The 27,652-nt window shown below is 42.9% G+C and overlaps 1 protein-coding gene across 2 annotated transcripts in view; it reads left to right on the forward strand.

The window, feature by feature from the left end:
* PHACTR4 (phosphatase and actin regulator 4) overlaps positions 1-27,652 on the forward strand; it is a 96,878-nt gene that overhangs the window by 21,372 nt on the left and 47,854 nt on the right. The window contains exons 2-3 of one of the 2 annotated variants that reach the window (XM_074934169.1): positions 14,732-14,778; positions 16,809-16,879. Coding sequence is in view for 1 of the 2 variants with exons in the window: in XM_074934167.1 (XP_074790268.1) it covers positions 14,763-14,778 (16 nt within the window). In the remaining variant the exon portion in view is untranslated. The remainder of the gene's footprint in view (positions 1-14,731; positions 14,779-16,808; positions 16,880-27,652) is intronic. The other variant, XM_074934167.1, reaches the window with a different exon arrangement.

A 27,652-nucleotide genomic window follows, 5' to 3' on the forward strand; every position in this document is an offset into this window, starting at 1 on the left:
TGAGGCCAGTTGCCTCGGTGGGTTAAACTAAACAAGAAACTGGCATGCTTATGCCAGAATAGAGCGTTCACATACAAAGGTATTTGGGAATAGTTCTATGTGTAGACAAACCCTAATGCTGTCTGTCATTGGACTCCTGTGACCTTGAGCAAGTTACTTAAGATCTGTTGTACCTCAATTTCACCATTTGTAAAATGGGGAAATACCTAATTTAAAAGGTTGCTGTGAGATTAGAGAATTTGTACAGGGGAGTCATGAAGAAAATAACTCCTTCAAGGCCCAGACTCGATCCAGCTTCCATCCCTCATTATAAGAGATACTACATCTAAATATTGTGTGCTAATCCATGTTCTGAGTTCTCCATAGAAAGCCATCAGGGGCTCATGTGTATTGTGAAAGTAAGGACATTTTATCCTGACATCTGTACTCTTTGGGGGAGGGCAATCTGAGTTGGTGTGTGGGAGTGAGAAATTGCAGTGCACTTGGTGGCTAAATGGTGTGGGAGCAAATGAGATGGAGATGACAGATTAGCTGTCTGCTTGACTAGCAGAGTTTATTCAAATTGCTTGGAGAGTCTGAGCCCTTGTCTGCTTGTTGTCAAGTCACACTGCAAGTAGTGCCTGCAGTTGTGCCTGCCATCAAAATCAGGTAGTCACAGCTCTGTCCCCTCGTAGAACATGATGTTCAGGGAATGGGGGATGGAGTGTCTAGAATTGTCACCCAGAGTCAATTGTGTAGCTTTTTTGGACATTACTAAAGCATCTAATAATGTAGAGCACCAAAATAGAAAGTGAGTATGAGTCATATAAAATGTGTCACTGCAGCAAACAGTAAATCTCTCTTTAAAAACTGGCTCATGCAGCACTCCAGGGAATATTCGCTCCCCTTCTCTTTTACCATCTGTTGCCTCCTCTTCTAAAAAGTAAACAAGGAGGTGGTGAAAAACAGGGCTTAATTTCTGCAGGACTGCTACCTGCTTTCACTTATTCAAAATGAATTTACTTACTCAACAGTTAGATAACTTTCAGAGTAACAGCCATGTTAGTCTGTATTCGCAAAAAGAAAAGGAGGACTTGTGGCACCTTAGAGACTAACCAATTTATTTGAGCATAAGCTTTCGTGCGCTACAGCTCACTTCATCGGATGCATACTGTGGAAAGTTTTGAAGATCTTTTTATACACACAAAGCATGAAAAAATGGTTGTTTACCACTATAAAAGGTTTTCTGTCCCCCCCCCACCCCACTCTCCTGCTGGTAATAGCTTATCTAAAGTGATCACTCTCCTTACCATGTGTATGATGATCAAGGTGGAACACTGAGCCTGGGCTGATGTCCATGCTGCCACGACTTCACTGCTGTTGTTACTTGAGCTCACTTTGATCTAGTTAGATCAAAGCTGGCTTGGATGTGTCTGCTGGTGCTGCAGTCAAACCCCTGGAATGGAGTGTAGTGAGACCCGAAATCTTGTTAAACTCTGAGGGTGTTGATCTCCATCCATACTCTTTCTCTACTCATCCCAGTTTATGCAGATGATACTATTTAACACAAGGATTGAAGCACACAAGTACAACTGAGGGCTGTTCTACACTAGAAAATTAGCTCTACCCAGCTACGTCGCTCAGGGGTGTAGATTTTTCACACCAATGAGCGAGGTAGTTAAGCTGACCTAAGTCCCTGTGTAGACAGCACTGTTGATGGAAGAATTGTTCCAATGACCGAGCTACTGTCTTTGCGGAGGTGGATTACCTACGCCAACGGGAGGTGTTCTCCCGTCAGTGTGGGTAGTGTGTACGCTGATGTGCTACAGCGACGCAGCAGCAGCTGTGCCACTGCAGTGTTTCAAGTGTAGACAAGTCCTAAGTGTCTGTGGCACTATTTTGACATTGTTAAAGCACTTGACTCTAATCGCTCTTGTCTGTAAGTTATTGTGATGTAATGTGAGGAGAATGCTAGAACTGCAACTGACTGACCAAGCTTGGTTCTGGAGCTCTGCTTTACTAGTGAGGTTTAAACCCTAACGTCAGGGCCATCCTTACACATACGCAAACTACGCAGCTGCGTAGGGCACCAGGAAATTTGGGGCACCAAATTGCCCCAAATTTTCTGGTGCCCTACACAGCTGCATGCTGCTCCAGCGGCCAGCCCGATCCCCTGGGGCCAGGAAAGCTGCCCCTGCTCCACCTCTTCCCCAAAGCTCCCGCACTGCCTCTTCCCACCCCTGTTTCGCCCCAGCCATGCCGAACTCCACCTTCCCCTGGGGGACTGCAGCAGGGGTTGAGCGTGCCCCGCACCCACGGGGCGGTGGGCAGTGGAGCGACCCGGCCCCAGCCTACTCCGCTCCGCTGGCTCCCAGCTGTGCCACCGGTGAGTGCTGCCCCATATCCCCCAAGTTCCCCCAGTTCCCCCATGCCCCCCAAGGCTGGGAGTCAGGGGAGTAGAGTGGAGCGGGCTGGGGCTGGGTCGCTCCACTTCCTGCTGCCCCATGAGTGCAGGGTCGGGCCCGCCCTGCAATCACCGGGCGGCAGGAAGTGGAGTGACCAGGCCCCAATCTGCTCCACTGGTTCGTGCTGGGGGGCGGTTTCCTTCCTGCCCCCCTGCGGAGGCCTGGGGCCAGCCTCTCCCTCCCCCTGTGGGATGGGGGCTGCTTAGGGCACCAAAATGTCTAGGGACGGCGCTGCCTAACATGCTCTGGCTTGCACCCAGGGTTTGTTTTTGCATAGGATTCTGTGTTAATGTAACGAAACTATCGGCAATTTCCAAGCACCAAAGTTAATTATTAAAAATGAATGTTCCCACAGGCCCCGATAGTTGGTTCCTGGGTGGCTACTGCTAAGCCATGGATTTATGTGGAATAGCTGAGCTCGCCTGAGGAATTTTGATTTTGTACGTTTCAAATTCACAACTGTAACTGCATTGATCAATTTGTTTGTGTCTGAATTTTCTTCTCTTCAGAAAATGAGGGCCCTTTGTTGTTTTCAACATGAAATTCAGTTAAAGGTGCCACTGTACGTACTTGAGTGGGTAGCCATTAGATCATGGGGTCTTATCAGATTGTGTGCTCTGGGATTTATACATCCCAGAGTGAAGTCATGCACACAATAATGGAATGAATGGGTAAGCCTCTTAATACTCCAGATAAAGCACAAGTGGCTGCCTTGCAGGTTCAGTTTCAAGTGCACACCCAACAGTAACTGGTCCAGCCCCCAATTTAAGGAGCTCTTAACTCTTCTGGAGTGCCTTGGGGTTCAGGTGAGCCACAGATTTGGTGTGGTGCAAGCTTTCCCATGAGCTTGGTGTTCTCCTCAGCATGGCAGCCATCTCTGGATTCTCTTCTGGTCTCAATACTTTGTCGCTCAAGAAGAGAGGTAGCCAAGACCGACAGGAATACACTAGGAATAGAACCCTGTTAAGTGTAACCAGGGTCTTCTGTGCTTTTCTGATGTGGTTACATGGGGCTCAGTTTTTCCACACAGTAGCTCTTTTCTTGGCATGGCCATGTTGGCTTCTCATGCTGTACAGCTATGGCTAGCTTGGTAGCATCCCATTTTGCCTGAGCTGCTGGTGCCAGAGGCAGAGAATTGTGGGTTCATTTCACATGGTGCAGTACACGTCAGGATATTCTTCGGTGCAGTACCACTCATTTATTATCCATAGTGTATCTGGACATGAACTCCGTGGAGTCAACTATGTTAATGCTCAACAAAAATCAATCGCACGGCTAGGGTCTTAAAGGAGCAGCATGCTTCTCTGCCCTCCTTACCAGATCTGCAGGCTTTCCGTTCTGCATGATCTGAGATGCACTGAGCGGGTGGAGGAGAGAGACAACTTACTCTTAATGCTCTGGTGACTCAAATGGCTGAACACATTTTAAAAAAAACAAAAAACGAAAAGGCAAAACAATCCACCGTCACGTTGCTTGAAAATAAGAATGGAACAGTTTCAGTTTGGAAACAGTGGTTTCAAATGAAATTTCCTTTCCACTCATAAGGATAGTGGCACTACCACAGCACAGAACATACACTTAACCCCTCTGTTTTCACGGAGAGTTTGACAAAAATGGAAACCACAGAACTGAGGCTAGAGTGGTTAGTAAATTTGCAGCCCTGTTATTATGTACGCTTTGAGTGAATGTTCTAGTGAACGGTACATAGCCCAAGGATGCATGCAACTCTCAATCCAAAACGCTTCATGTGGCTGCTCCCCATGTAATTGAAGGCTGAGTTCAGTGGTAAGCTGGAGGTTTTCCTTTCTGGTGAATCCAAACAAGCCATCTCTTCTCATATACCAAGGCAGATACATGGGCAAGTCAAAATTGTGGCCGCTTCTACCATTTCAAAAGTGAGTGTCCATTAAAAACTGATATTTTGCTAACGAGATGCAGCCTTTGGTCTCCTGGGGAGTTGTGAAAGTGGCCTTTGCTGTTTCAAAGGCTAAAAGCTCCTCTGGACTAGCAAAGCTTGTCATGGGGCCTACTGCTATATTCAAAAGTAGATGAAAGCTAATGAAAAGGTTGATTCTCTGACGGCCCCTCTCTGTTTCACTTAGTCTGGCTGAAAACAAAATAATACAGTTAGTTATAGACTGGATATGAATAGCAGATTCTCACCTTAACTGATACAGGCAGACTTGTAGATTCTTCAGGCACAAGCTACACTTGCTTTGCAGCTTGGAATCCCCAGGTGTTTCATACACAGGCTAGAAATCCCTTTAGCCTGCGTCCAGCACTTCCCCCAGTTCAATCTTTGTTCCTCAGGTGTTTCCAGGAGTCGTCTTGTGTGGGGAGTGAAGAACCCCAGATGATGTCACTTCCTGCATTATATAGCTTTAGCATATGGTGGGATCCCTTTGTTTCCAAGCTTGGTTCCCTGACCAGTTTGTGGAAGAACACTGACATCCCAAGATGGAGTCCAGAGACATGTGGTCTGGTCACATGTCATTGTAGAGTCATAACAGCCATTACTTACAGGCTGTCTGTAGTGTTCTCAGGAAGGCTCACCAAGTTGGGGATAAGCTTCTCCTAAGGCCTATTGTTTTTCCTAATGGCCCATTGCCCTGAATAGGCTCTTCCCCAGCCACTGTGGAGGCTGAAAACATCTTGTCTAGTGGGTGTTACCCAGGTGTAACTACATTTGAAGTACAGATACATAGTAAATATTCATAACTTCAGGTACAAAAATGATATATGCATACAAATCATATTCAGCAAATCCTAACATTTCTAATGACCCCTCACGTGACCCGGCTTGCATAAAATGCATCATTATTATGCTATAACCATATCAGAAGAATATGGGGTGCAGTGTTACAACTACCTCATGGCTTTTGTAGAAAAAAGTGTGTAACTGGGCATATGTGCTGAGGTCTGTCATGCCGTCTGTTCAATGTTTCCTCCTTCAGTTGGTCTTGGTAACTTTGGCTTTCTCTGAACAAGGATTTAAAGTTGTATTGTTTGTTAGGTAGCTCCATCTAACATATTCAAAAATGCTAGTCAAGTGAAGGCAAATTGTACGTTAGTGTGTGCTAAACTGGTCAAGTCAAAGCCTAGGCCCCTGTCGGCTTTAACTTGACCAGTTTAGCGCACACTGAAGTACAGCTTGACTTGGCTTGACTAGCATTTTGGAAGGTTTTAATTAGAACAAGCTAGCAAACATGATCTAATATCTCATCTTTAACTCCCAATCTAGGGGCTTGTCGACAAGGGGAAATTTACCAGCATAGCTATTCTGGAGTAGCACCCTGTGTGTGGATACTCCTGTTCTGCAATAGCTCTAGCACTTTAAATTCACACCCGACCTTACTCCTGAACAACTTGCCAGTGTAGACAAGGCCTAGAAAAAGTCTTTGGCAGCATTGTCTGTTTCAGTCTCAGAACTCGCAAATGTGATGTCACACCCAGGAATTACACATCAACCCATGTTCTGAGGTTGGTCTTGGTATATGTATTGTATATCAAATGCACCCATGGTACTTGGTGCTGTGATATGAGTAGGCCAAACTATACACTAAACGGGGTCAGGTTAGGTCAGTGTCTTGGTGGGGGACCTAACAGAAACAGGTAGGTGCTACAGGAAGTAATATGATATCTTACCGGGGGTGATCTTCCTTTTGAATTGGTGCACCAGTGATGCTGGGGGACTGTGCAGCTGTAGTTGCTGTCTTTCAGAGGAGATACAAACTCACAGGCCTGACCACTTGTCGCTGAAGATCCAGTATCCTGACTAAATTTTGCTTCCTTAAAATCCCCCTGAAGTCTGAACTAGAGGTGGCATTTTCTGTTCACTACCTGTTGTGCTGTTTTGTGCTTTTACAGGACTATTTATTCCACTCACCTTAGAGATAGCAGCAGATTGTGGTGTGATGGGTTTGTAAACCACTTTAAAATTCTCCGAAAGGTGTGGCATAAGGACAAATCATTATATATGCAATTGAATATTTAAAATATGGAATTTTAACTTCCAAGAAAATTCTTACAAATCTTGTTGTGCTTTTTGACTGAATTTTGCATTGTTTGTGCATGAAAGTTGGAATATTATAATTATTATTATTATTAATGGGAAAATGACATACAAAAACAGTATGCTGGCTGACTGGATAGTGATGTTCAGGTTTGAATCTGAAATGTTATCTTCATGTTGTGGCTCACCTTCGTAAATTTTCTTTAAAAACCCACAAACAACAACTTTCCAGACACTACTTGGTGGTTTGAATTTTCATAGAACAGAAGAATGGGTACAGTTAGTAACTTTTCCCTTCCACGGATTTATGAACGTGAATTGAGTTCTAGGTATTTACTGCTTGTATGCAATGGTCCTTCATGCTTACTATTCCTGCATTAATATATACAAACCATTGTCTGGTGCAGAGCTGGGTTCTTGCCTTTCAGAGGTGGAGCCCATGTTAAGAAAAATATCTGTTCATAACTGCACTCCTGAGACTTGCTAACTTAACACTCCATTTCCCAGAGGCATCTCCTAAGCAACAATGATGTGATTTCTGATTTCAGTCTCCCTTGACCTCTTGAGATGGCTGTGTGAATTCGTGCTCTTTGGAAGAGGGGTGGCATGGAAGGCACAACTTAGATTTCAGGAAAATAAGCTTCCCTGAAATATTTATTTCCTGGTGTTAGAGTACAGCCAGGCAGTCACTGGTTCATTTTACTACGTGCCACAGCACAGAACAGAGAGGATGACAGTAGGATAACTTGGCTTCTGCATGGAATCATTATGTAAAAACTATACAGCTTCTTTCTCTTTCTCTTTCCTTTGGCATACCATAAGCTTTCAGGATGTAGATGAAACTAATGAAATACCTTGCTTCAGAATACTAGAAATATCACAATATATTGGGGTAGTAGTTGTTCACATGTTCTGCAAGGCCTAACAGATTAGTTCATTGTGTAGCAGGTTTATGGTTACAGACAGAACTCATCAAATAGTAGACTACATCTTAAATAAACCTTAATATATCAATTAACCAGGTTTTCTTCTGCTGCTTGAGGCTGTGACCCAGTTTGGGTTCTATTCGCTGATCCTTGCTGTCGGGCTACCAATTTGTTCATTCCAGTTGTTTTATGTTCCTCTAATTTATGGAATTACCATTTTGCAAAACATAATTTTGTGGTGTAAGGGGTTTTGTTTGAGTATTGTGGCGTACGTGTTTTCATTGTTCGTATAGTTTTGACCTCTCTGCTGAGGAAGGTAAAATCTAGTCCATTGTGAAATATTTTTTCTTCCTAAAAATTTCTGCTTACTGACCGTTTGTCTTACCACCACTTAAAGAAGAACTTTAAGAATGTGTTCTTAATGCCATCTTTATTCTTGGACATGTAATAACCTGCTAACTGCAAGTACTTCTACAGCAGTCTTTTAGGGAAAGCAGTAGCAGTTCAGGTGACTTGAAAATTTGTTTGTGTGGTTGTCTTGAAGTTTCTTGTAGACTATCTGCGGAGAAGGACACCAGAAGTCATTTTTGTCAGTGGACTTAAATGGTCCTTTTACTGCAGATTAAAAAACAGTTTCAAACATATTGGTTGGAAAGGATTTGTTGGTTCTGGATTGTCAAGGATTTATAAAGCCTTTCATGTCTACATCACTAGTTCAAATGCAATCCAGGTTGATGTCTATCTTTCAAAAGCTATATATGCAGATCTGTGATGCTGTCCAAATGGATCACTTGCCACTGGCAGCTCTTTAGAAGTCTCTGAGACATGAAGTAGGGTATCAAGTCATTTCTCTTGTGCAGGGGTCTGCATTGTACAATTACCACAGCAATTGGAGACTTATAAGCAGAGAGACAAAGGGTTAAATGAGTTTGGAGACTTAAAGTACCTCTTGCTCCTGGAGATGGTCACTCCTAGAAGAGATTTAAATTGCAGTGTGTGGGGAAACTTGCACTATTGTTGATGCTGCATCTGTTTTGTGGGTAAATGCAGGACTTCCACTTCCAGGGTGGTTAGTCTGTCACAGTTCACAGCACCAAATTCTTAAACACACTTCAAAAAGTACTTAAAAACTAACAAATAAAAACCCCGACAGCAAAACTAGCTCAGAGACACAAAACTGCCCATAAATCCTGCAACACTGAGAGCTGAATAAAATAGTCTAGAGTTAAGATTACTTAGTTTGGTGCTGAGAAGCTTAAGGTTTAATTCTGTGCCATACTTTCCTTTTGACTGTGCTGACTGCTTTTTATGTTGAGGCTTTGTAAATATAGCTTGTTCAGTAAACTGGAACACCTGGACTTTCAAACTACTGCATACTGCAAATGTTTCTTACAAAAAAACACCACACGCAAATCCAAAAGGTCATATTTTTGGCAGGAAGGACAGGAATCTGATTTTGTTTCAAATGGAATTGTATGTGAGAGTGTGCATGCTGCGGCTTATTCGGTTAATATACCATTCAACACTGCTGAGCTACAGTATGTTGAGAAACAGTCCTGCACAACTTATCTTCTAGTGAAAGGCTGTTAACTAGGGGTTGTCTAAACTACCTGTTGGATCGGCGGGCAGCAATCGATCCAGCGGGGGTCGATTTATCGCATCTAATATAGATGCGATGAATCGACCGCTGAGTGCTCTCCCATCGACTCCGGTACGCCACCAGAATGAGAAGCGCAAGCAGAGTCGACGGGAGAGAGTCAGCTGTCGACTTACCACAGTAAAGACACCATGGCAAGTAGATCTGAGTATGTTGACTTCAGCTACACTATTCACATAGCTGAAGTTGCGTATTTGGATCGACCCTGTGTGGTGGTGTAGACAAGCCCCTGGTTTCTCTAAGGCCTGTCTTGGCTGTATAGTGAAAATAAGGCTTTGTCTACACCTCACTTTTGTCGTTCAGGGGTGTGAACCACCCCATCCCGGAATGACAAGAGTTTTACCAACAAAAAGCACCGGAGTAAACCACGCTTTGTCGGCGGGAGAGCTCTCCCTCCAACAAAGCTACCGCCTCTTGTTGGGGGTGGATTTTTTTTGTTGGTGGGAGAGCTCTCTCCTGCTGACAAAGAGCGGCTACACTGCACACCTTTTAGCAGCATGGCTGTAATGGCACAGCTGCGTTGCTAAAAGGTGCATAGTGTAGACATAGACTAAGGCTAACAAAATCCAAACCGTAGCAACAATTTAGATGGTAAACCCCTTCCACTTTATAATCTGTCATCATTACTTTACTCTTTCATGCCACACCCACGGTAGCTATGCTGCTGGTGTAAAGTGATGTTTATTATACCATTTGCATGGGGAGCCAATTATCAGAATGTTAAATCTGTATGGAAATTAGTGGGTTAACATATGTAGTGTAACGGCCTTTCAAGCTATACCTCTCTATACCAATATTCCAGTCATGAGACTTATCTCACAAAGTGTCTGTGATGCCAGTTAAATCATTATTTAGCTTGTGTACTAATACTTTCAGTTCTTCCTTTTTATTCCCCGTACTCCTTGCTAGAAGTATACAAAATAATGAATGATATAGATAAGGAAGACACCACGTCTGTTTCCCCTGTCTCATAACACAACAAGGCACTTCCAATAAAATTGGAAGATGGTGTATTCAGAACTGATATAAAGGAAACTCGTTAAACACAGTTCACCTTGTGGAATCCATTGCAATATAATATCAGAGGCCCAAAACAGGATTCTAAAAAGGAATTTAACGTTTATCTGGATAACAAGAATATCCAGAGTCCTTATAGTATGTATTCTTATAAAAACACAGTTTTCTGAGGGCTACAAATCCTGTGGCGCCAGATCATAAGCCAACCTTTAACTACTGGGGGTAGGAGGAAACTTTCACGAGAGGCAGATTATCCTGTGTTTGCTTACTGCAGAAGTTCTTTGTCTGAAGTAGCTAGTTTTGGCCACTGTTGGAAACAGGACACAGAACTAGCTGGACCACTGTTCTGATCCCTTGTGGCAATTTGTGTTCCTAAATGGAAGCATAGATGTTAAGTGACCTCTTCCAGCTCATGCAGTTGAGTGACAGTGCCAGGAGTAGAATCTAGGAATCCTGACTCCAGTGCTGCTTGCTCTGTTAGATCACATTTCACTTTCCTAACACAACTGGTTTTATTGTACCTGTTCTGTAATAACTAGAAGAATTTGGCTTTAGAGCTACACTAGGGAGAATCCTAGTGCCCAGTGCTCTCAGGCTTTGAGACGGATGTTCTTGGCGCATCCAGCGGGGGCAGGGGACTGAAAGAATTAAGATTCCAAGCACAAATATGCACCTTGGAGTAAGCAAAGCTCAGTGAGCGCAGCCTGTGGCGAACATCCTTGAAAAGGAAATGAAATTGAAATCCCTGGGTGGCTGGAGGGTTGCTATAATCTGACTGCTGTGGTGAAAGTAGCATTGAAGTGTCTGTTTCCATTCCATTCCTGCCTTCCCTTTTCTATGAGGCTTACTGAGACAGCAGGTATGGTGACTTGATCTACAAATGCCCTCCACCGTTCAGCCCTTGCTAGCTGAAGATTTGCACTCTGAGAAGAAAGTGCTGGATCTATTTTTTTTGGTTAAGGAGTTTGTAAAGCAGCTAAAATTACCTCTGATAGGTAGAAGTATGTGGCATTCATTCTAATCCATGTGGATGGTATTATCGTGAAGCTGTCTTCAGAAGTTCCAGGACAGCCCTATGACATGGAGCTAGGAGTTTGTTATAAATTTTAATGCTAATGGACTCTGTTGGCTGGAAGTGCCAAGAGGTTTTAAACAAGAAGTTTAATATGGCCTGCTGCACCCAGGTCTGTGCGTGCTGACTGGTGGGCTTGGAACAGACACTATTCACACTATGATGAGAACAGTTTAAACATGGTTGTGCAAAGTTCTGGCACGGTTTCCCTGGTCATTGTGGACAATTTCCCCTCCTCCCCCTGTCTAAACAGTGCTGGAATGGAATGCTTTAAGTATTGGTAGCCTAGGGCATGATTCTCTGACCAAAAGGAGTTCCTGTCTATATAAAAAAGAAAAGGAGGACTTGTGGCACCTTAGAGACTAATATGAATAACATGTTTCCGATGAAGTGAGCTGTAGTTCACGAAAGCTTATGCGCAAATAAATTGGTTAGTCTCTAAGGTGCCACAAGTCCTCATTTTCTTTTTGCAGATACAGACTAACACGGCTGCTACTCTGAACCCTGTCTATATAGTTCAGGGCCACCGTGTTTAAAGCTCTGCTAGCAACTGCTTGTTCAAACACAGTTCCAATTCTGGTGCGGGTAAGATTATAGTCTCCCCTACTTTGGGATAGTAGCACAAACTGAATACACATTCTAAAATGGAGGAATTTGTCAAGGTGGGAAAACTCATCGCATGCCTGGCCTGGCCAACATTCTATTAGCACTTTCCAGCTGCCAGAGACAAAGGTACCAAGTATCAGAGGGGTAGCCGTGTTAGTCTGTATCCACAAAAACAACGGGGAGTCCGGTGGCACCTTAAAGACTAACAGATTTATTAGAGCATAAGCTTTTGTGGGTAAAAAAACCACTTCTTCAGATGCGACAAAGAGACAAAGGTGAGCTGAAAGAGCTGTTTCAGGCTGCTAGGTGCTAAGGCATAGATTGAATTGATGAAGGGAGTGTGTGAAGTGGTGATGCAGCTTGCAAGGTTAAAAAACTCTCCCTTTAGGAAGTCACTTGTATAAGTGGAGACCTTGAACTCACCAGGTAACCCTTAAGGCATATATCACTAAGCATCCTTCCTCAACCCCTCCCTGTTTTCATCAGCTTCTGTTGTGGTTGGCAACTGCAAGCTCTTCTCCACGGGAACTCAGCATTGTTTGAAAACACCGAGAGAAGGTGGGTGAGGTAATATTTTGTATTGTACCAACATGGCTACAACAAAACTGCATTAAAGCACCAAGCACATTTATGATTCCGTATAAATAAGTATACTTCAGCTCAGTTCAGAACTTAGAGAATCTCTGTAAGAAAGCTGTTTTTTAATTTTTAAGCCATTTTACCATAAATTCAGACTTGAGAGACAAGGTAGATGCGGTAATATCTTTTATTGGAGCAACTTCTCTTGGTGAGAGACAAACTTTTGAGCTTACACAGAGCTCCTGTTCAGGTCTAGGAAACATACTCAGTGTCTCAGCTAAGTACACCATCATGTGGTTTCTAAAAGTTTCCTATGAACATGGCCTTTTCCATGCTCTCTAGGTAAGCATTGAAATGTTCTCATTTTTATAGGAAGGGTGGATTGATTTAAATCAGTGATTTAAATTGTTAATTTTAATCATGACTTAAATCAGCAAGCAGAAAATCTTGATTTAAATAATCAGTTTTAATCGTATTTTGCACTTGTACTTTTTAGTTCTTTTCCTAAAGAAAGGTTGTTTCTGATTGGTTGGTAACCATTAAAATATGTTGATTTGCAACTAAAAATTGCCCTTACACTAAATTTGGTGCTTCTTTCTGATAACCAGGAGGATACGCTGTATTTTTACACAGTCATTTAAACAATTATATAGCTTAAGTTACATTTATTTAGGTTCTTAATTTTTCCATTTTTATTATGTTAGAAGATGGTAAATGATGGATTTCTTCTTTACTAGATTAACTTCTTACTTGTGATTTGTGTCCAGCACTATTTGGGTGGAAATTCAAATACAATTAAAAATGCAGAAAAATAGGGTTCTTTTTCAATTTAAATACAACTCCCTTAATTGTGCTGGATACATAAGAAAAAATTAACAAAGATAATCCCTTGTTTTGCATTCGAAATTGACTGATTTATTGAAGGAAGTATTCTCTGTAGGTCATGAATTGAAGTGATTGTTTCTGGTCACCATATCATTCAAGAAAACCTGGATTTGTGCTGGAAATGGCCCAACTTGATGATCACTTTAGATAAGCTATTACCAGCAGGAGAGTGGGGTGGGAAGAGGTATTGTTTCATGGTGTCTGTGTATATAATGTCTTCTGCAATTTCCACAGTATGCATCCGATGAAGTGAGCTGTAGCTCACGAAAGCTCATGCTCAAATAAATTGGTTAGTCTCTAAGGTGCCACAAGTACTCCTTTTCTTTTTGCGAATACAGACTAACATGGCTGTTACTCTGAAACATATCATTCAAGGTTTTAGAACTTGTCGATCTCATAGTCTCACACTTAGTTTTTATTCCTCGATTGGAAGAGGAAAACAAGTTTTCCTGCTTTTTCAATTCCGTATTTCTTCCTTAACTTCGAATGAACTAGTCATTGAACTGAACTAGTTGAATAAACTGAAATGAAGAAAATATTCTCTCTCCCCCTGCAGAAGAGACTACTTCTGTCAAAATCCTGTCTAGTACTCCAGTTTAGCCAGTGGCTTCCACCAGTTCAGTGGTTGACTTTCTTCAAAACTTGGCAGCAAACACATACTGCTTAATATTTTTTTGTATTTAACTTAAATTATTTTAATAGACTATAATTTTAGGCCTTAACATAAATTGTCAATTTCACATTTAATTTTATAGATTTGTTTAAAAAGGCAGTTTAAATAGATCCAATTTTAATGTTTTACATAATCAATTTTTATCCATCCTGTTTATAGGTTAAGGTACACTGCCCTGGGAATACAACCACGATTTATCCATGGAAGAAGTGTTTGATACTTTATTTGTTAATAAAGTTGTAGTTTTATATCTTAACTTGTCCACGGCATAGTAGTCTCCATATGCAGAACACACACCGCATGCATGGCACTTGGAGGTTTAAAGTGGTGTTAATAACTTTCATTTTTATCTTGCAAATATATTCTTGTGTCTGGGATGGCTAATGCTCCGGCATTAGTGCTGAAAGGGGGAGGTTTCCCAGACTTGCGCTCTCCTGGGGCAGATTTAGAACCTGCTAGTACTGCTGTCTCCTCTTTTGACTTGCAATATTTAAGGTGGAGAGCCGAGATGATGCACGTGCATTCTGTGCTGTGCCTGTGGGGCCTGTTTGAATGGAACAGCAACAAAAGAGAACTGTTCAAACCCAAAGCATTCTGAAATCTGAAGCTCCCTGAAATTAGTTCACCATGATAGGACTTGTCACACTTTTGCGCTAATGGGGTGGATGTCAGTGTCTTTCTGTCTTGTTCCAAAATTGCCAGATAGGGTTCCCTAACCTGGGGCTCAGTTACCTGCCTGTTGGTTAAAGTCTTGGTTAGCCACTATTGATAGGGAAGCTAAAGTAGACTAAGGCTTTGGTAAAACTCAGGATTTTTCTGCTATCAACTTGCACTTACATTTTGTTTTTTCCTCTCTGCAGGAATTTTTCAGAAAACTAGCATACCACAGGAATGGAAGAAAACGCTGGTAAGTACTCTCCTGAGTTCCCATACCGCAGTTTGTTGGTCTTTTTCCCTTCAGCCTTGGTTCTCTTGCATTTTCATAACAAAATGGTACTTCCTTAATTTCTGGGTCTTGAACCATAAATGTCCAAATGGTGGGATAAAAGACAACCAGAAAGATAAGAACTAATGCTGTTTAGCACCTTTGCGCACTTCAAAGACCAGATTCTGATCAGTTAAAATGTTGTAAATCTGGACTAACTTTATCAGAGTCTGGATCTCACAGGTGAAAGGGATCAGAATTGATTCTGCAATCCTCAAGGCACTTTACAGGCAAGTAGCCATTACTGTTTTACAAATGGTGAAATTGAAGCTTGTCCAAAGCCACACGGCAGTTCTGTGGAAAGACCAGGCTTAGAATACAGTAGCTCCTAGTTCCATATTTATTCCCCTAGACTGTGCTGCCATGTGAAGGATGTAGGGTTCTTTAATTTAAAAAAGGTGATTTTAGAGTAATTGCCTTAGGCACTGCATGACTTGCCCTGAGGCAAACTGATCAACACGTTAGTTAAACCTAATCTGTGATGCAAACTGGATTTGGCCTCAGTTCAAGTGGTAGAGACCTGCATAGAATTAAGGGCTTTAATGGCCTTTTTCTGAATGGCTAAAAATATTGTCAATAGGCTACAGAAAAAGGCAGCCACCTGGCTAGAAACTTTTTTTTTTGGCAAACATTTCATCTTCCCTTCATCAGAAGGAGTCAATCTCTCTCACCCACCCACCAATACAAATTTGTGTGCATTTCACCTTGCATCCCACTGAAGTATGGTGTTACTTCATTCCATAGCTGCCAGCTAACATTTTAAATGACGAATCACTGAAGATGAAGTCATAGCAAAGATTATCCTTGGCTTGGCACTGGATATACAATGGTCCCTTTTTAAAAAGTCTCTCTAATTAAATTACATTTAAATGCCAGCCATTTATTGGCTCACTTGTGGTTTGTATTGAGCTGTGACATAAGCGAAGTAATAAAGTTGCGTGACCACAAATCTTGCCTGTGGGCCATCCTCACAGAGACAAATTATATCACCCTTAACTAGGGAATTGAGTGGTGTTCAACAGTGGCATTGTCTTAGTGCAACAATGGCAGCAGCCCTTCGTGTGAAGGCCAAGTTAGGACTTTGTGGAAAACTGATCTGCTGGACCCGAATGGCTCAGCTGGAGCTGTTACAGCCTTTTCTGTGTGCCAAAGTGAATACGCATAGAAACTGTGGTCAAATTCCTGGTAACAAGTTACTGCTGTGCACTGTGATAGCCTGTAATGTGAATGCTTTTTTCATGCTGTTCCCCTTTTCCTCCAAAAAAGTTGCTTTGGGCCATGTTAAACTAACTTGCAACTGACAACTTTTAAAGTAAATGACTTCAGTGCTGGTAATAGATGCTGGAGGGATGGCCATGGGGATGGAATCTTTCCGTTTATCCACAGCACAGCCCGCAGCAGTGCAAGTTTCTGTCACCACTCCAGTATGCCTCAGCTGGCACTGAAGGGACTCTTCTGGGGGTGGCTGCAATGCAGATTGGGTTATTTAATTCATCCTGAGCCTCTCTGCTGAGACTACCAGCAACCAGTTTGTGTCCATGTCACAAAAGCCATCATCTGTCCACTGGCAACGGGACTTCGACCTCAAGCTCATTTTACAGAGGCCAGCAAGCAGCCATCAGATTACAACAAATCTAGCTCACTCTTGACCTTGACTGCCCTAGTGACCTGGAGGTGGAAAGCTCTAAATCTCATTACCGTTTTCCTGAGCCATGTAGAATCACCCACCTCCCCCCCCCCCCACCGCATTTGAACGCTCAGCAGTACAAGTGCGAGAATGGTTATATTTTGCACTTCTACTCAAAAGGTCAGTGGCTGTATTTTGTTTCAGCCTGTTGTGACTCTGTAAACCTACTGGTTTATATAGTTAACATTGCTGGAAACAATACGAGGTAGAATAAACAGATGGGTCTTTTATTATTGTTTTTTTTTTAAATTACTTTGCTTTTAAGGAGGTTCATTCTCCAAGTGCTACTAAATTCAGGATTCCTGGGTTCTATTCCCGGCACTGACTGGAGATGAGGTAAGGCTGAGCTTTTAACTGAAGGCGCTGTGTGACTAGCTGAGCTGAGGCTGGCTCCCTTTGTTTTTTCAAAGCCTAGTGACTTGATAGATTCCTGTCCTTAACCAGTTGTGTATTAACCGCCTTCACGATACTGCATGGCTGGCTTTTGTTTTGATTGTATTGGCACATGTTCAGAGTGTGCTTTGAATAGTATTGCAATGCACCCAAGTGGCCACTGGGACTGTACGATTAATCATAATTCCTTTCAGTCACCCGGCTTCACTACCCGCGCGTGGGTAGGGACGGAGGCTCCTTTTGGCTGGCTGCCGTGGTTAATCAAAAATGACAGATTTGCTGCTGCCTTCAGATTTTAATTCATGATCATCAGTGAAGGCTACTCCGAGCATCCCCTGTAGACAATTATAGTGGAGTTTTAGCATAGCATTGAGCTCAGCTCTTCCACTGAGGTCTAGAGGGAAAGGAATATACAGGCCTCCTGGTACTCTTACTAACTGGTGATGTGAAACCCACCAAAGAGGAAGAAAAATCTGCAGGGATGGAAATAACATGGTTTTGGGTAGGTGCTGAGGCACCAAGGTGACTAGTTTGGTGTTAAATCCTAGTCAGGGCACATACATGTATTCATTTTCCATGTGTCAGGGTTGGGGGAAGCTTGCTAGTTTCCAGGTTTAACTCCATGAGTGAGGCAGGAGAATGGGTGCTAATAAGTGATACACAACAGCCAAAATATGCACAGGAAACGGTGGGCCAAGTCCTACTGCTTCTTTGCAAGGCCTTGAAGAGATCCCACCTACGCAAGGGATCTGTCAAGGAAAATATTGTTGGAATACTCAGCTAATTTGGTTTTTCCCTTCTCAGGTCCTTCCTGTCAACACGTTGGGGGTGAAGTTTTGCTAGCGGCCATATTCTATTTTTAGAGTATATTTCTGCTGTTCCATTCCCAACCCACGCTACATCAGTATCCAGTCCCTCCCACTCAAAAAATAACATCGTTTCTTGGATGCTCTTAAATTAGTTGGTCTGGGATCCTGTGTGGTGTGTTTTGTTTTTTTTTTAAATGTAGAAGTCTTTTCTAGTATTGAGATCTAGCATTTTATCTGTAGTAGTTCCATGATGTGATCTTAAGAAGCAAATAGTTTAAGCATCTTATTTTCTCTTTTTGGCAGTGGAAATCTCATCTTAAGCCCATGGCTATTTGGAAACTCTGCTGAGGTCTTGGGATGAAATAATGTGGAAACAAACTGCTAGTTCGCTTTCAATAGCAATTGAACTAACCATTTTTGAACACTCGCACAGAGTTTATTTGCTGTCTTTTTTTCATGGGGAAGTGTTTGTGGGCAGCATCATTATGTCCTTTCAGCTTCCTGTGAAAACATTTGGTTTTCTGATGTCGGAATTTTTGCTTCCTTCTGAGACTAGGAATTTATTTGGCAATTATTGGGAGGACCTTTTTGTAGCTCTCCTGTCTTGAGAGCAGAGGATGCTGATGGAATTGCTGTGCTTGGAAGTTTTACTAGAACTCGATTAAGGATTTTATTGCTACCAGCCGTCCAGGCTATAATCTTGTGTTCAGGATCGGTGAGGCATGCTAGGAAGCTGTCATGTTGTGCTGTTAGTCAAGCAGAAATGCATGCTGGGGTAGTGCAGACTCTTCTATACCCACAAGCTTCTTCCAAGAAGTCGTCTTGCTTTCTCAGAGATGGCCCTGAAGATATTGCTGAGGAAACTTCTGTTCTGTCCTATTTCATTATTCAGGATTGATTCCCCCTTCAGTTGATTCCTCTCCCTCTTCAGTTCCTGCCGTGCCACTCTTTCCAATTGCTCCCATCTTTTAAGATGTGCTTGGAGCAGCCATAATATTCAGTGTCTCTCCCTCTCCTCCTCTGTGCAAGCTAATGGGTAATTTGTTTGAGACTCCATTGTAGCTGCTGGGCTAAATGGCCGCAAGTTAGGAAGCTAGTACAGTAAATATCGCCTATTGCTTTTCAGAGTTTAAACTCTCTGGGAGGCACTATAATCTGGTGAGAGGAGGAGGCTAATAGTCAGGATACCCACATCTAGTTCCTAGTTCTGCCACTGGTTCCCTGTGTGGCGTTGGGCAAGTTACTTAATTCCTCTGTCTTCACCTGCACAAATGGGGATAATTCTTGAGGTGCCTTGAGAGCCTCACATGAAAAGCAGGAAGTAAGTGGGGTATACAATTCTTCCATATGTATGGATGATGGTATTTTTAAATCCTCTGTTTAAGGTGTGTTTGGAGAAGCTATACTCCTCTAAATACACAAACTCTGGTCCCTGCTGTTTAATAACCGTCCTATGTGCAGGGAAGCCAAGATTAAAGGAGTATGATGAGGTTTTTCAATACTAGATTGTCAGGAGGACTGTTCTTAATTACTGTTTTTTTTTTCCAGAGATTATTGAGCTGAAAGACGGTGGGTGCTGTAACAAAGACACTATGGTGGCCAGAATGATATGACTCCTGTTCTATCAGATGCTTTAGTCGTGTTCCAGCGGCCTCTGCTGCAGATAGCTAAAAATAACATTTACTTCAATACTCTATAGTTACCAGTTGCGAGGTGGGGTGTAGGTGTGTGGCTTTTAGCTTCCCATGGGATTTCTCACTGCTTCTTGTTTCAAACATAACCTGCCAGGCTTGATGTCTCCAGGTAAGGCAGGTGGTTGGTAGGATAGAACAGAACACTCTGGACAGGTAAAGTCTGTTATGAACAAAACAAAACCGGTTAACATAGCAAATAGAAATGTTTTCTGCCCCCACTTTAAATGGAGCTGCCAATGTTTTTCTTGCTGTTCCTTTGTGAATATACCTTCACATAACAAAGGAAAATTCAGATGTGTTTATGAAGCCATTTGTGGTAGCAGCTGTTAAAAAATAAATAAATAAAATAATATGAGGGAGTGGTTTATAGAATATAACACTTGACTGATAGTTTGCCAGTTTGAATCCAGCCCAGGTCAGTAGTGACTACAGGTTACTACCTGGTGACTGAGGTCTTATATGAAATGAGGTGGACATGTCAATCCAGTATTTGGTGGGGAGAGGAGTCCACAAGAACCACAGAGATAAGTAGCACTAACTGGCACCTTCTTGGGCAGAAGGTCTAAGGATTTAATTGGGCTTGTAGACGGTATTCCCCCATTTTGCTCTAGTGATGGTCACTGCAGGTTCAGGGTTAAAGCACTTTGAGCAGGACATTGTGCTAGGGATATACTTGTCCTTCTGTTGCTTGTTGTCACCTGATCTCCAGAAAAATTGAGGACCCCCATCTCCAGGGCTATCTGGCTCTTTTCACCATCCACACTTATTTCCACATAAACATATTACACTTTAAAATGGAAAGAAATGCTGGGGAGGGGGAAGCACTGTGTATTGATCTCCACCCTCTCCGTTTGCCGGGGGACTCGTATGAATGGACTGCCTCTGATTTGGAAACCAGAGGTTTCTTGAACTTGCTTTAGTGTTAGTATTAGACAGCATCCAAGTGGGGAATCCCCTTCTGATGATTAAAAGTCTAACTAGAAGTCAGCTGCCTATAAGTTGATGTAAGAATAGACCTTTACTAATCGTGCACAGACGTGTCTAGAGAAAACCTGTCTGAAAGCTTTTATGTGCTTCTGTGCAAAAGAGCTGCAGATGCACTTCTGAGTTTTAGACTAAAGCTCTGGAGAAGTCCTGCCACTGTTGTGAATGGTCTCCTGTTTTGAGCTGTAAAGCAAATTAACTGACAAACCATCAGAATGTTAGAATACTTCAGTGGTAAGGCTTACAACTGTTACTCACTTTCCCCACCAATCTCCTTAAGAATAGCAAGCAGCCAATGAGAAGAATATCATTGTAATCTATTCCACAATGCAAAGGATGGGTTCTCTTCCCTCCCTCCCTCCCCCCCCATCATACCACCTGTGATTCTATCATGGCGTTATGGTGCTTTGTAAATTGTGAGTAATGTAAACTGTGTATATGATTCAAGAGATAGTTAAGTGCCTGAGATTAAGCGTATTTTAATTTCAGTGGAAGTTTGCTAATTTACAGGCACACACAAAAAGGCAGGATTTCATCATTAGTAAAACTTACTAAGAAATGGAAGTGATTTCATAATACCTCACAACCTTTTAACAAAATACAGTACAGAACACTTGGAAGAGTTATCATAAATAATTAAGTTGACTACACTTGTCCAATTAACAAAGTACCATGGGATGTATTAAGCTGGTGGCTTTTTGTTTGTGTTCTTAAATTTGCAGTGGGTATTCCAGTTCTTAGTGACATTGTTTATCGAGTGTTGGCTGTGTGCTCAGGGCAGCTAGATGAGAAACAGTAAAGGCATCACTACTTGCCACATTTGCAAATATGTCAGATCAGTTGATCTGGCAATAGAAGGAATCCCAAGTTGATGTATGGACTCTGGCTTCTTTTCTTTCCAGGTCTGTAAGTGGGAATTACAAAGTTATGTGCTGAGTCTCTAGAGACTTTGTAACTTTGCAATACCCCATGGCCAGTGACTGATAAAGCTGTTTTAGCACGTAGCCAAGTCTGCAAATAGCAGTTTGTACAGAAGGTTCTGTGTTGGAGAAAGTGCAATTTAAACTTGCATGGTTTAGTGCCTAAGCGGTGCACGTACTGGCACTGGCCTTCAGTTTTGCTTGAACAAGGTATACGGTAGCGAAGGTCATTGTGGGCGTCAGAAGATCTGGATTCTATTTTGAGGTCTGCCTTTTTCCTTGGGTGGCTTCCACTGCCTCCCTGTCTGGAGGGTTTAGATGGGGGAAGTTAACTAGCTTAGGCGAGTTGTGTGGGGGGAGTAAGCTCCGTTTGGATGCAGGGTAAATGGGAGCTTTGGATAAGTGGAATTGTCTTGTACCACGTTTTAAAAAAAAAAATCTTCCCTGATTTCCTGAAGGCTTTTTCTCCCTGTTTTGCACAATACTGTGCTTAAATGGCCCACAACAGTGGCTGAGGCTAAACTCATGTAGACCTCGTTGTTTTCTCTTTAAGTAAACTGAACTTTGTCTCTCCTTAGTGTTACCGCCCTGGTGCTTTGTGAAGAGCATTGGCTGAACAAAGCTGCATTATGGGTGCCAGCATGCTGTGGAGTTAGTGCTGATCGACAGCGAGGAACTCTGCTTGGTTTCTAACTGTTCTTGGCTGTCACCCCCTTGTCATCTCCTTATCACCGATTCTTGAGAGCAGTTGAAAAAGAACCCTGGTCCTGACTTCTGAAGCTGGTTTTAGCCCCCTAAATGCTTTTCAGTATAACAAGAAACCTGCAGAAGGCACCTGGCACTCTCCTTGGAGCTGTAAAACTCTTTACTGGTCTGTGAAAGCGGCAAAGAGTCCTGTGGCACCTTATACGTATTCACCCACAAAAGCTGATGCTCCAATATGTCTGTTAATCTATAAGGTGCCACAGGACTCTTGGCCGCTTTTACAGATCCAGACTAACACGGCTACTCCTCTGATACTTTACTGGTCTGTGTGCGTCTAAAGAAGAATAATCAATGTTCATGACACTGACAGATTTTTTTTTTGATTGCCGCTCAGGGTAGGGAGTACTTCTGTGACTTTTGTCTAGTTCAGGCTGCTTCTGCCTTGCTTCAGAAAGCATGTCTTCTGTAAAGTACCTTGAAAATGGGAAGTGACACACTTTTGTTGCTGGACTATAATGAAGGGTTTCTTATTAATCTCTCTCTCTAAAAAGCAATTATATACTCATTTGAGTGATTAAATTCAGCTTTATTAAATGACCTTTTGGCCTGTCTCAAGACTGAAGCTTCAAAGTCTGTTACAAAAGAGGGTCCTGGATCCTTTGTCGACTCCTATCTAGGTATTTATCTGACCGTCCTCCATAGTATCAGAGTGCCTTTGTCATGAATAGATTTCATCCTTGCAACACTCCTAGATAGTGAAAATTGCAGAAAGGGAGCTGAGGTATAGGGTAGGTTAATGATTACTGAGGTTTTTACATTCTTCTCATCTCAACTTGAAGCGCTGTGATTTGTCTGTTTTAGCTGAGGACTGCACAGGGCTCCCCTTAGAGGCTGTCAGTGCTGCTCTTTAGTTGATTGGGTTTGTTCATTTCTCCCCTCTCCCTGAATCTGAATGCACTATCTTAGCAGAATTTCACATTTACCCTGGAAGTTGTCCTCTGTCTTGTGTGGGTATGTCTTCACTGTAGAGAGGACCCTAGGTGATCAGCACCATGGTTAGCCTCGCTCGCTTGTAAGTGGACACGGGAAAACAAGACTCCAGTCACTGTGTCCTCACTGGTGCTGCACTCTCCAGTGTGTTGCTAGAACTTCTTGGGTCATATCTCATGGTTCTTAGTGATGCAGGTAAGCTGAATCCCTCTGATTCTTTCCCAGTGAATTGTGGGAGAACTTATGTCCTTTTAGGTACGGGGGAGATTGTGGGAAGGCATTGGAGGACTATCAGCACTCAAGTGGTATAGCCTATATCCTCACTGCAAAGTGGGCTGTAAGCAGCAGGTTGGCTGTAATCTATACCCCCAGCTGGTCTGGATTGAAAGTACCACCGTGTTTGGGTGAGAGGGTTTTAAGTGTGAACGAGAGCTGGGATAGGGGCAACACCCAAGTAAGAGCCTGAGTTTTAGCTCTGCAGTGGAGACAAGCCCTGTGTCACAATGAAGAGCACTGTTCGGTAAGTTTGGGATTGTGAAACTTTCTTGGGAGCACTTGCTGGTGGTTGGTCCATGCAAAGTGAGCCAGTCCCATGGGGCTGGCTTTGATGCTTCAGACAGCCTAGCTGCCTCTCTGAGGAGACGCTACTGTGTCTGGAAGAAAACTGGAGCTACTCTGTGATCAGCACAGCCACATCCTTTCTCTTCCTACCCTTCTCTTTGTTACTGCCTCTTGTTTGTTCTGGATTGTTACCTTTAGACTGCTAGGTCTCTAGCTGTACTGTAAAGCATTAATGCACATTCATAATGCTAGCTGAATAGTAAACAATGTCCCAGAGGAGCAGGACACCAGATAGCAAGTGCAAGGGGGTAGTGGGAGGACAAATAGGAACCTGGACAGCATGTTCCAGGGGAGAAGGGAACCCAGCAGCTGGGCTGCATGTGCAGGAAAGAGGACAAGTTGGGGGGAAAGGAAAAAGGGACCAGCAACAGGCATTATTTGACATATCTGCTTTTCCATGGCATTCCTCACAATAATAGCAAAACATCTGAAGCGTTACTGAATGGATTCTTGCAGTACCCTGGGAGGTAAATCATTACCGCTATCCTCACCTTGTAGAGGATAAACTGAGGCACGGAGCTTAAGTGACTTGCCCAGGGGAGTCTGGCAGAGCTAAGAACAGAATTCAGATGTCCTGAGTCCTAGGCCAGTGCCTTAATCCCAAAACCTCCCCCATCGTCTCCGGGGAAGGGTGAAGTACAAGGAGGAGGCAGAAATGAACTGAAGAGCAAAAGGAGACTGATCAGTCCTTTCTGAAATAGCTGTTCCCAAACTTTGCCTGCGTGACCCCATTTTCAGACTTACTGATCCCCTCAACCCCCTTATTCTATCACTAGACTCGCTGCTGGAGGCTGAGCTGCAGGTGGTGCTGTGCGAGCCCGAACAGGAATATGTGCCCCACAAAACAGCACGCTCCATGTGTCATGACCTTGCGTGCATTGTGTGCCAGGTTGCACGTACAGAGGATGCCATATTATAGAGCAGGTCCTGACATGTTTGTAGTTGGTTTGTAGCTTCAGTCAGGTTCACGACCCCATCTGTTGATGCCGTGGTCACACTTGAGGTCACAGCCCATAGTCTGGGAACCGCTGAGTTAAACAGTTGCCTCATTCACAAATACTCTTTTCTACCTAAGCGATTGCTGTAACTGCCACGTGGTGGTCGTGAATGGGAGAGGAAGTGGCTAACTGGACTCAGGATGTAATCTACACTATGACAGAGTTTAAGAATCCTTGTTACTGGTCACCTAGCCATCCCCTTAATACTTACAGCGCAGAACTATTAAGTGTGACACAATATGATCTAATTTACTTGAGCATCTTGTGCTGCCTGTTTGCTTTCCTTTCATTCTTGTAATGTAGTGTTCGTACATGACCTGGCTCTGATGTGTGTGTAATGATATCTGTGCAGTTAGAGTAAAGCCTGCAACATCCGTTCAGTCGTCTCTGCAAATATGCTCAAGGCTAACTTGCTGTGTGTACAGAAATGTTCTGTTGTGTACTTGAGTGCATTTTATAGCCTGGTAGCTGTGCAGCTGGACCACTAGAGGGCAGACATTACTTAGGTTGCAGTTTGTAGGCTGTAGAAATGGAATGGGTATATTTAATTGGGGGGCAAACACTGGTTTCTTGTCTGATTCTTTTCTTATGAGCTTTCCAGTTGTAATGAAAGGTTTTACTTTTACCCTTAGTGGCTTGTCAGTGAGTCAGACTCTTTGCTTTGTAAAATAGCTGCTGAATGAGGTGAAGGTTTGCCTAATATCTGCTTCCTAAATCTGCTTTTCTGATTTTGTTCCTTTTCATGAGAAGTAAAGTCACGGACAGTCTCCATTCAGAATCTGTTTACCAAAAGACTATAGCAATTCCTGCAAAACCAGGGATTTAGTATAGAAAAGCTGGTAACTTTGGCCCCAGTCCTGGAATTTGATCCATGCAGGCAGACCCTGACCCTACATAGCATCCACTGATTTCACTGGGGTGAAGCATTGGTGCAAAGGTTTCCCTGTATGGATCAGACTACAAGATCAGGGCCCTCACTTGTAGCTCTGCCTGTTTGCATCTTCCATGAACAAGTAGTTTAGCTAAAACTGGAGCATGATTTTAAAAAATAAATCCAAAACAACAAAACCTGCAGTCAAGTTGTAGCCAAATAATGGTGGCAATGGATGCTGAATTTTACTGGCTGCAAGCCAGTTTTAAATCTTGAGTCTGGCTTGAAAGAGGGTTATGATTGCTTGAGGATAGGGACGAAAGAGTACGAGAGGCATAATCCATGTTGTGCTCCACAACAAAAGCCTTCTCCCCCTGCACTTTGAAATGTGGAATTTAATAATTTCTGCACATTCTGAATAGGAATCTTACAGAAAAAAACAAGGCTCAGTCCTTTATATTTCCACTGTGGTTACCCCCCTCTGACTAGGAAACAGCCCAATGCACTGTTTGCTTTGTTTGTTTGTTTTTTCCTCTCCTCCTATGGCCTGGCTGCAATAAGGGATTAATTTACAAGGCTCGCCTTCCAGTGAGTCATCAACTGGCAAGGAGAATGGGTTTGGAAGGTTAGGGAGTGATCCCCATTAGATGAGTTTCTGGTAATCTGCTTCACAAAGGGCAGGTTACCTTCTATGGCGGAAGTTTGGGATGTGTTTATTATTTTCTCTGACATCCTCTAATTTGATAAATGTTTTAATAGCAGCAATAAACATTACCTTGCGTGTTTATTTCAAGGTGTTCATATAAAAGTGAAAGAGACTTCCTCCATGCCGTCTGCCTTAGGAGTGGCTTAAAGGAAGAGTAAATACAGTCTGTGCTGTCCTTTTTTTGGGCTGCTTGTTGAACAAGACAGTGGGATCAGAACTGAGAGCTTGTCTGCTGTCCAATGCTGCATCGGTGCAGCTGCGATGCTGTCGCACTTTAGGGAAGATGCTACTTCACCGACAGGAAAGTTCCTCCCATCTGCATAGTTAGGTACCCTCTCACCGAGGTGGATTATGTTGACCGGGCAGTCTAATGGAAACCTCAGCCAGTGCAGTGTCTGATCTTCAGACATGTCAATAACAAGGGCTCATTCCACCGTGCGTTTCTAAGAATTTGAAAGTGCAAGAAGATAAACCTTACTTTGTGGGCATTAGAAGCATGGAAATGAGTCCTGTGTGCGCTGTTCCATTTTCTTTGTGCTAGGGCAGCATGCTTCCTGGCATTCACTGTTTTTCTTTCCAGATGCATTAATTAATACACAAAACAAGGCTGGTGGAATCCTGGAAGTTACAGATGGATAAGGCCCAATTAGATCAGCTACTACCTGCAAATGTGGGATTGTTCCTTACGGAACATTTAGTGGGTTGTCCAGTTTAGCTTTTAAATTCCAAATATGGGGTGGGTTCAACTCACCTTGAGAGTCTGCTTCAGAGATGTCAGGAAGCTTTTCTTGATTTTCAGGTTCTGAGAATAAATTTGAATTCCAGGGGGCTTCTTCAGATTTGCAAAGTTTGTCCTTTTAATCCTTCAGAAACTGTATAGCTGTGGGAGGTTATCGGCTAACTTTGCTTGTGGCAAGCCTTTTTCCCCTTCTGGCGTGAATCCATAAAGACCCACTGAAGCCACAATTATTGACATTCAGTGAACCCCATAACTGCATTCCTCTGGAAACTGTGTAAAAATCAGTTTGAAGACATAATTTTTGCCAGTTTTCTCTCTCCTCCTTCTGTCCATACCATGGTACCAAATACAAAATGAAGAAACTCACTAAAATCTTACCCATAAAGGGCTCTACTTTCCACCACTTTTAATGATCTATTTAGGATTTTTTAAAATTATATGGACCTAATCCTCCATTGCCCTGCACCTGTGCAGGCCCTTACACTAGTGCAGAATGCATGTTATACTCTCTGCACTTATCTAAATGGCTGTGCAAGGTGCTGGGTGGAAAAATCACAGCATGGGAAGTGATTGTTCTTCCCTTCTTACTGAGGGAATGCTAAAGTATGGGGGGAATTTAGACTCCCATTAGTGCTAATTAAGCAAGTAGATACTCAGTCCCTTGGTGCAGGGCACACAG

The sequence above is a fragment of the Natator depressus genome, chromosome 19 (assembly GCF_965152275.1).
Source record: "Natator depressus isolate rNatDep1 chromosome 19, rNatDep2.hap1, whole genome shotgun sequence".
Taxonomy (NCBI): domain Eukaryota; kingdom Metazoa; phylum Chordata; order Testudines; family Cheloniidae; genus Natator; species Natator depressus.